This window comes from Melanotaenia boesemani, chromosome 13 (genome assembly GCF_017639745.1).
Source record: "Melanotaenia boesemani isolate fMelBoe1 chromosome 13, fMelBoe1.pri, whole genome shotgun sequence".
In the NCBI taxonomy this organism is placed as follows: Eukaryota; Metazoa; Chordata; class Actinopteri; order Atheriniformes; family Melanotaeniidae; genus Melanotaenia; species Melanotaenia boesemani.
Window position 1 is genome coordinate 6,734,598 of NC_055694.1, and position 9,603 is coordinate 6,744,200.

Here is a 9,603-nt window from a genome sequence, read left to right on the forward strand (position 1 = left end):
TGAAAGCTGTGCAGTTCAAATTTTGCTCTCTTAAAAACAAGAGACAACTCTCATTTTAATATCAGGAATTTCAGTGAAGAGCACATTTACTTTTTTCTCTACGTTGCACAGTTAAGACAATTCACTAACTTGCTTCTCCTCAAAACAGAACAAGGTTCAGAAGGAACAGCAACATATTGGTCCAGTGTTGGTGGTTACAGTCCAGTTCTGAGTTCTGTCAGTACTTGTTGATGCCAAATATCCGTACTCCGTGAAACTGAGGCAACTTTGGGAGGAGAACGCTGAGCAAGGAGCAGGTGTTGATGAAAAAATGAGTAGGATCGTATTTTGTGTAGAAACTGGCCAGGATGTACCTGCAAAGAGAGTTTATTTAAACACTTAAGAGATATCGGAAAGTAAAAATAATGGTATACATTAAATTCCAGATATCACAGGCTGCTGTCAAGTTGCAAAGCTTCGTGCTAGGAGAAAGATTTTGGCATTTCCCCATCTTTTACCAGATATTTCATGTCTTTCCCAGGAAGTGCCATAATGTAAAAAAAAAAAAACAACAACTATAAAAGCACCTTGCATGTGTTAGAACTATGAAATCAAACAAAGTGGCCACGAGGCCTTCGATCAGAGGTATATAGTCGCTTATAGTGCACTGGAGTCCTGAAATATTTTAGAAATGTTTAATGCAAAGCCATGTAAAAACACAAATGTCCACAACATTCTTTCTGGACATTATCTGGGGCCGTCAAAGTGCCAGACAGTGTATGAACATGTCAACAAATATCCTGCAGCATTTGCTCACCAGAGCACACGCTTGTGCATGGTATTAGTTAATAAAATAAAGAAGTGCAAATATTCTTCCCAAACCAGTAAAAGTGGAAATTGGAAATCAAATATATATGTTTATGAGATCTACAAATCATTGCATTCTGGTTTTCTATGTGTTTTATAGTGTCCCAACTTTTTCAGAAATAGCATTACACAGGTTTAATCTCTTCTTGACAAGAAGAGATTATATGCATGATATATATGCATTGCACACACTAGGAAGCACCAATCCTAACATGTAGCATGCCAAAATCACAGGGAGAAACTCCCATTATGAGACTCCACTAAACACTAGCATCAGTTCAAACCCCAAGCAATTATATGGGAATGTGACAAAAACACAAGAATAGCACTGTCCACTTTGAAGTTTTGTTAATTTTTTCATGTCAAGCAAACAACACAAACAAGGTGTCAAGAAACCAAAGACGGTAGATTTATGGCTCTTTGAAGGGAGCCGGATCTTGAGGAGCCGTTCCTTTCATTCAAAAGACTGGCTCGTTCTCCCAATATCTTACAAAATTTGACAATATATAAGAATGACAAACAATTAAAATATGTACCTGTATAAAATCTACTATACAAGATTGAATAATCATAGGAAAATATAGATAAAAAAGGATAAACCTGAGCCGTCAGTGCAAATTCTAGTAAATGTTTTGGATAGAACTCACAGTATTTGTTTCCAAACACGCTCTGCCCAAAGATGCTTCACATGAATGGAGTGTGCTGGACATCAGACTTCTATGATGTCACATGTTATTTATTTTATTTTCATTTTACTCAACTGTACTACTTCTTATTTATTCATTTATTTATTCATTCAGTCATTTTTAGCTGGAAGGGGGATGGGGGGTTGGGCTTGGCATGTGTGTGTATACATGTGTGCGTGTGACTGTGTGAAAGATTTCATTGAGTGTTTTCATTCTTATGTTTTTAATCATGTAAAGAACTTTGTGTTGCCTATGGCATGAAAAGCGCTTTATAAGTAAAGTTTGATTTGATTTGATTTGATGAAGGCAGTGTCCCATCGTTCATTTAAAAGAGTCATTCAAAAGAATCGATTCGTTCATGAATGTCACATCTCTAAAAGATGGATGATTACAAAGATGTCGGTGTCATCACTGTGTGACAAAAGCTCTGTGATAGCAGCCAAAAAAGTGGTCAAAAAACTAAAAAACCTTAATCATAAACATGTCTTACCTTTGCCATTTTGTGGTCAAAAGTTTTATTCTACCTAAAAAAAAACTCTGCTAATGTGTTCTCCTATGACTAATTTGAAATGAATCATGAAGGTCCTGATAATTTACCCGCAGATGAAGGAGGTTTTGTGGTGAAGTTTTCACTCTCGTGTTTCTAAGATAAATTTGGGGACTATACGCCGATTACCCTGACTCAGAGGATTGATAGAGGTCATCAAAATCAAACGATGGCTTCCTGAGATATTTACCTTTATAAAATCATTATTAAGACATCTGCAAAACTGATCAGGTTTACTGTTTTACTTACTACTTTAACACAGTTCCTCATCTGATATTACTTAATAATTCCTAGATGAATTGGGCGGATATCCTCTGGTTTCCACTGAAAGTAATGTGGTTTTCTTTTAGAAGGTGATAATGGTTTATGTTTTCTACTGCGTTCCAGGTGAATTTACTCTGACACAGTAACAGATATGTTGAGTCTGACACTTATGTAGTAATTTCACGTCTCAGCTTCCATCAACAATCGGCCTGTCGTCACTGTTTTTATACTTTCATCTCATTTTCAGTTTAGCTATAAAGCAACAGTGTAATTCATTTTTCGGTCATCATTTGGCTAAGATGTTAAAAAAAAAAAAATAAAATAAAATAAAAACAAAAGAAAGTTCCAGATAATAAAAAAATCTAATTCTGAATGAAGGGCATTTGAACAGTGCTTTTATGTCGTATTAAAGATGTTTATTACCTCCGCCAAGGCTAAGTTATGGACGGATTTTTATTAAATTGTTAGGAAAACTCAGGAATAGAATAAGGAAGAGGTGGTTAAATTTTGGTGGTAATCCGGAACACAGCCTGGATCCAGGAATTTTTTAAAGGATTCTTCACTATAAGGAGATAAGGATAATTTTATCATTAAAGCTTTTAACTCAAAAACAATGCCCACAGTCATTGACAAAAAAATGGCTTGGCAGAGTGCTTTTAATTAAACATAAGTACACCCACAAAAAGCAACTAATTCACACATTACATTAATATTTTTAGTTGATATAAGTTATGTTGTTATGCATGTTGTTCATTTGTTGGTACTGATAAATTGCTTGTTTATTATTTATCTATTCTAATTTACTCCCACCTTTGCTTGAAGAGTCCCAACAGTCTGAACATAAAGTGAGTCAAAACCTCACACCTATTCCAGTAAAGTATTTACATAATGTATCTAACAAGATACGGATTTGGTTATAATGAAAGTGAAATTGAGTGCTGAGGTACATGACCTTTTCAAACTTAGACAACAAATGTACTTACAGAACAATTGGTGAGATGGTGAGGAATTTGCGTGAAGAAGTGAACTGGACACCATAGTCCATCTGTTCCCAGTGTGTGAGCAGACGAGCTTTTCCTTGGTCTGGTGTCTCGAAAGGGGTGCCCTTCACTGTGTGTAGAAACAGGTACATTACCTGCAGAGGAAAGAACACACACCAGGGATAAACAATGACTGTCACACACAAAGACCACAAAGACAGTAGGCTCCCCACCCGCTTATATAATTATGTTACAAATCCTTCACAGAAATTGAGTTAAACTGAATCATTGGAAGAATGTAATGTGTTCACTGACCAACGTCACTGTATGCAGAAAAAAGAAAATGTCAGATTTGAGCCTGAATCATATGCATTCAAAGGAACAGAGCAGGGACCAACCCTGGTCCTGGAGGCCCACTGCCCTGCAGGTTTTAGAGCAGGGATCACAAACCCCAGATCTCTTGGGCCAGTATGCTGCAGGTGTTAGACCAGTGTTTCTCAATCCTGGCCTCAGGGACCACTGCCCCAGCATGTTTTAGAGGTTTCAAGACTTGAACACACTTGACTCAGATAAATGGCTCATTAACAGGCTTGCATAGAACTTGACGAGCAGTTCAATTAATCTGCATCAGGTGTGCTGGAGTTGGTAAGAACTAAAACATGCAGGACATGGTCCCTGAGGATGCAGACTGAGAAAAAGTATTTTAGATATTTCCCTGCTACATCACATGACATTATTCTCCAACAGCTTGTCAAGTTCTGCACAAACCTCTTCCATTACCCATTCATATGAGTCAGGTGTGTTGCAGCAAGGAAACATCTAAAACCTGCAGGAGTGCATTAATGCTTCTTGGCAATAAATCTTATTCTTTTGGAAAGTCATTTCCCTTTTAAATTGAGCCACGTTTGTAAAGAAAATGCATTTGTGGGATGAGCAACAAAGTTGAGTATGTGGGTTACACCTTATGAAAAAAATCTTCTCTGAGCTTATTCTGTTATTGATTCTTGTTTTAGCGTCTGGTAGTCCAGGTACTGACAACCAGGTTCCTGATTAGCTGCATCTATGAGCATGGACCCTGGTATAACAGTCAGTTGGAACTGTAGGGTCAAAGTATGGAGAAGGCACTGACAGGGTTATAATTTTGGGTGGAGGCAATGTGATGGTGTGAGGTGGCATCTCCCTCACTGAAAAAAGGGGTGTCATTATTAGAGGCAAACTCACTGCAAAGAAATATGAAGATGAGATTCTGCAACCAGTAGCAATCCCATGTCTTGACAGTTTAGGACCAAACTCTGTTCTCCAAGATGATGACACTCACTCCCACAGAGTGAGGTTTGTCAGAAAGTACTTCAAGTTCAGAGGACGGTGGCCAGCCTGTAGTTCTGACTTCAACTCAATAAACAGTTGTGGGATCAGCCTGGGTGTGCTATTTGTGCCTGAGTGACCAACACAACCACGATTGTTAATAGTAAAAAAAATCTGGTTGATTATGGGATACCATCCCACAGCAGTGTGGAACCAAGCTGTTGACCAGCATGAGGAGGAGGTGCCAGGCTGTTGTGACTATATCCATACGCTGTGTGCTGAGCCCCCGGTTTGTTAAATGAAGAAATTATTAATAACCAATATGTTTTCTTGTAATTAAAAATGAAAAGAAAGCTTGAATATGTTTTCTTTCTTCAGACTTCAATTATTCAACCCGATAAACAATAACAAACAAGAGTCAATAGCAGAAAAAGCTGTTTGGTATTAGAAGATATGGCCCGTTTTTCATGGTAGCAACCAAGATACTCAACTCTGCTTCTCCTTCCACAAATGTATTTTCCTTTCAAGTGTAATTCAGTTTAAATGGAAAATAAACACTTTCTGATGATATTAGACTTATTTGCCCAAAAAACATTGTTAAAGAAATGATCGACCAAACACAAATTTCCTTACTTTTTGTTTCAAGTTTATAATCACATTTAAAATATATTCTCAACAAGTTAATTTTATGCATAACAATTTTTTTTTCATACATTAAGAAAAGAAAAAAATAGGAAAACCTCATATTTTCTTTCATTGAAAACAATGCTCGTGATACTCAGAATCACACGAAAACCTTATACCTGATTGCTTCAACCATGAAAATTGTTGGATATATAAATTCATAAAAATACCTCTTGTAGTATTGTTTCTGACCACTGTTTGGTTTTTAAAATTGTTTTTGACTGACCATGTTGTGGATGACATTAGTGAGCGTCCAGACGAGCGGCACTGTGAAGAAAGGAATGCTGAGCAGGGTGATGTGCAACACGACGGTGAGCAGCAGATATGTGAGCCATATTCCTCTGCTGTTCATCACCCGTGTGTTGGGGTTCACCTCGCTGTGAGCTACGCCAACATTCATCTGAAAGGAAGGAGACAGAGTAAATATGGCTGCAAGAAAGTTGTATAGATTTCATTCATGGCTCTTTATTATACACAATGTTATTGAAGCAGCAAATTAGACCAGGTCATTCTTGAGGAACTTATTCATACAGTAGAATAGGATGTAATAGTCATAGGTTAGACTTGCCAGTCACTTTATCTGGTACACCGGTTCAATTGCTTGTTAACACCAATAATCAGCCAATTACATGCTGGGAATAAAACGCATTCTGGCTTGTAGATGTGGTTAAGACAACTTGCTGATGATCAAATTGAGCATCAGGACAAGGAAGAAAGGGAATGTAAGTGACTTTGAACGAGACATGGTTGTTGGTGCCAGATGGGCTTGTCTAAGTATTTCAGAAACTGCTGATCTACTTGGAGTTTACAGTTTACAGAGCATGGTCTGAAAGGGAGAAAATATCCAGTGAGCAGCAGTTGTATGGACCAACATGCCCTGTTGATGTCTGAGGTGAATAGGCAGACTGGTTGGAGATGATAGAAACAACCTCTCATTACAACCAAGGTATGCAGAATACCATCCCTGAGTGAACAACACGTCAAACCTTGAAGCTGAAGACCACACCAGGTGCCACTTCTGTCCACTTTAGTGGAAATAATGTGAAAACATTAATCCATCCTGTCTTGTATCAATTGTTCAGGCTGCTGCTGGTGGTATAATTATGTGGGGGATATTTTCTTGGTACACTCTGGGGCCCTTAGTATCAACTGAGCATCATTTAACCCCCACAGCCTTCCTGAGTATTGTTGCTGACCATGTCCATCCCTTTATGACCACAGTGTAGCATCTTCTGATGACTACTTCCAGCAGGATAATGCAGCATGTTATAAAACTCAATCATATCCAACTGCTTTCTTGAACATGACAATGAGTTCACGGGACTCCAACGGCCTCCACAGTCACCAGATCTCAATACAGTAGAGCAGCTTTGTGATGTGGTCGAACGTGAGATTCTCATCATGGATGAGAAATCTGCAGCAACTGTGTGATGCATTCATGTCAATATGAACCAAAATCTGTCTGTCTGTCTGTCTATCTATACACACCTATATGACACACACACACACACACACACGTACATATATATGTATATATATATATATATATATATATATATATATATATGTGTGTGTGTGTGTGTGTGTGTGTGTGTATGTGTGTGTGTGTAGCCAATAACTTTGAATCTGAAGGTGTAAATATAATGATATATTTTGCTCCACATCAGCCACAAACTGAAGGCTGCCTGCAGTGTAAATGTTGTCCAATTAATGGTTTATTGACTGAACTTGTGAAACTACTGGTGTGGTTAATAAAGAGTCATTAATTTAATGATTAGTCAGTTACTTTAAAATAATAATAATAATAATAATAATAATTTTGTTATAGATTCAAAGTTACATACAAAAGTCATAATTTGTTGTATTATTGGACACTTAAAATTACACAATTTACATAATAGTTATAATCCCTCTAATCAGTCCCGAGTGGTTAACTCCGCGCGACTGAATCGTTCTGGTAAACAAAAGACGCGCTTCCTTGCACCATCCCTTAGCTAACGTTACCTAGCCTCAGCTTTCATACACTAGCCCGGCACAAAATAGCGACCATGAAGAAGCAGATATATTAAATACTATACAAGAGTCTCACAGTAATCATTCATACAATATTCACACACTTTAACTACATGTTGTTAGTTAATAATAATGACAGAATATTCGCAAGCTTGCTAACATCCACAGGTTGTCCAGCTATGGTAAGTTAAAAGTTATGCTAACCGTAGCTAACAGTGGCTACTGACACGTTAATACTAAGCAGGGTTACAGTTTCTGCTAAGCTGTGGGGAAATAAGCTGGCCCGTTCGACATTTCAAGGTTTAAAACTTTACATTTCACCGGAGCAAACTTTACCTTTCTCTGTTGTCGTAGCGCACCAGGAAATTCCTTGTTTATTCTGTAACCCCGCCCTCGTTACGTCGGGGTTGGTTCCTCTTGCCTCAGCGGTCAACCTTCAAAACTCCTGACCGTTCCTGAACAAGGAGAGGTAAACAGACTAAGTGAGAGGAAGAAACCGCGCGCTATAATCACGAAAGAGCAGCCGTCCTCCAAGAATTTCCCAAAAGTTCTAATTAAAAAGTAGTTTATTCAATAATGTTAATTCCCAAGAATACTAATTCAACACCGCATCATCTTTCTTCTTCTTCTTTTCCCCCCACTTCTTCTTCTTGTGCTTGTTTTTAGCAACTGGAGGTAGAAAGTTTTTTTCATGTGTGTGCGCGCGTGCATGTGTGCGTTTAAGAGAGAGAGTGACATCCCACCAATGTCAAGTGTAAATTATTTCGCTTATCAGCTGCATTGGTAAAATATTAATGGCAACTATTATTGGTAAAAGTATGCCTTGCCAGGGATATGGTTTCCTTTTTCTTTAGCAGATGAATGAGTGCCAGTCTAGCTAACTAACTTACCCCTAATGCAACAACTGCATGGGGAGATTTGAGATGATCCTGAATGCAAAAGTGCGCCTTATCACCTTATTGGGGTTATTTCATAGCAAATACATCTGACAAAAAACAAAAAAAAAATAAATAAATAAAATAAATAAAAAAAACCCTGAATGTTTGGAAAACATAAGAACAGTTCTGTGTCTGAAATGAAGGATTTTATGTAAGGATGTCAACATTTTCTACTGTCTTCTACCCTAGTGGTTGTCATTTCATTTTATCTTTTTGGTAAATAAAATACATCCATCTAATTCCAACTGCAGTTCAAAAACTGGTGATAAAATTTCCAGATGTGAATGCATGTTAATCCAGGAAAAACCGGATCATACTGATACAACAATTCACTACCTTAAAACAGAAATGCTCTCTGATTTGCAGTGTTGCACAAAATGACCAAAGAGAAACAGACATTTTAAGAGAGTTTGTCATTTTACCGTACATTGTAAAAAACTGAAACAATGTGTTTACACAGCCATAAACCTTTGTCATCAGTTTCCCCCCCCTAAATGACCTGCAAACATAACATCCCTTTTGATCACCCTGAAGCCACACTGCTGAGTTATATTACATCAGTCTGAACTGCAGTGACCTGTATAGTCAAGCATGGAAATTTATTCTGAATTTAAGTGAAGACAGGAATTTTAGGCTAGAATAAGAAACCCAGAGCAGCCTATTAGAGGGTTAATGACAAATGCAGTGGGAATAAAAACAAAAACACTGATGGTTCCAGTCACTGAGGAAACTGTTTCCCAGCACCATGTGTAAAAAAGGAAGTGATGTAAGCTGTTAGATGATGTAATGTAAGAACTAAAAGCCCGGTGATTTCATGTGCAGGACAATCCTATGTTTTCTTATATTAACATTTATTATTATTACTCCGACTGTACTGATATCAAATCAAATCAAACTTTATTTATAAAGTGCTTTACATGATATAAAAAAGCAATTCATGCATATTAAAAATAAAACAAGCCTTTACACACGTCAAAATAGATTACATAGCAATAATTGAAATCTTTCACACAGTTGCACGCACACACCCAAAGCAGCCCCCTAATTTTGCACAAACATGACTCCCCAATTTCTGTCTCTAAACTGAATAAAGGTATAAAATACTAAAAGTGATAAACATCTGGCTTGATGCTGCTGTGAGGAAACAATATCATGGGAATCCATCCACACTAGTCCACCAGCCCACCCATGTCCACAGTCGCCACCGCCACAGCAGTCATTTGAACAGGGCAGACCGGGGCCGACACCACAGCACTAAGGCTGCAGTGCAGGATCCCAGCCATCCAGACAGGTGCGATCACCACGGCAACAACCCCCTGACTGAGCAGGCAAAACCCCCA

The 9,603-nt window shown here is 37.9% G+C and overlaps 1 protein-coding gene across 1 annotated transcript; it reads right to left on the bottom strand.

Annotated features, from left to right (window-relative positions):
• ormdl2 (ORMDL sphingolipid biosynthesis regulator 2) lies at window positions 1-7,951 on the bottom strand. Its single transcript, XM_042004735.1, has 5 exons — window positions 7,933-7,951; window positions 7,662-7,780; window positions 5,539-5,712; window positions 3,327-3,478; window positions 1-353 (listed from the first exon to the last, which is right to left on the bottom strand). Exons 3-5 carry the CDS (start codon window positions 5,710-5,712, stop codon window positions 218-220), a joined length of 462 nt encoding a protein of 153 aa, XP_041860669.1. The 5' UTR covers window positions 7,662-7,780; window positions 7,933-7,951; the 3' UTR covers window positions 1-217.
• Between the last annotated feature and the right edge of the window lie 1,652 nt (window positions 7,952-9,603).

Coding starts and splice junctions, on each gene's coding strand:
- ormdl2 (XM_042004735.1), bottom strand. CDS start 5,712: ATGAATGTTGGCGTAGCTCACAGCGAGGTGAACCCCAACACACGGGTG. Junction 3,479..5,538: donor CTAATGTCATCCACAACATG/GTCAGTCAAAAA, acceptor TTTCCTCTGCAG/GTAATGTACCTGTTTCTACA. Junction 354..3,326: donor ACCATCTCACCAATTGTTCT/GTAAGTACATTT, acceptor CTCTCTTTGCAG/GTACATCCTGGCCAGTTTCT.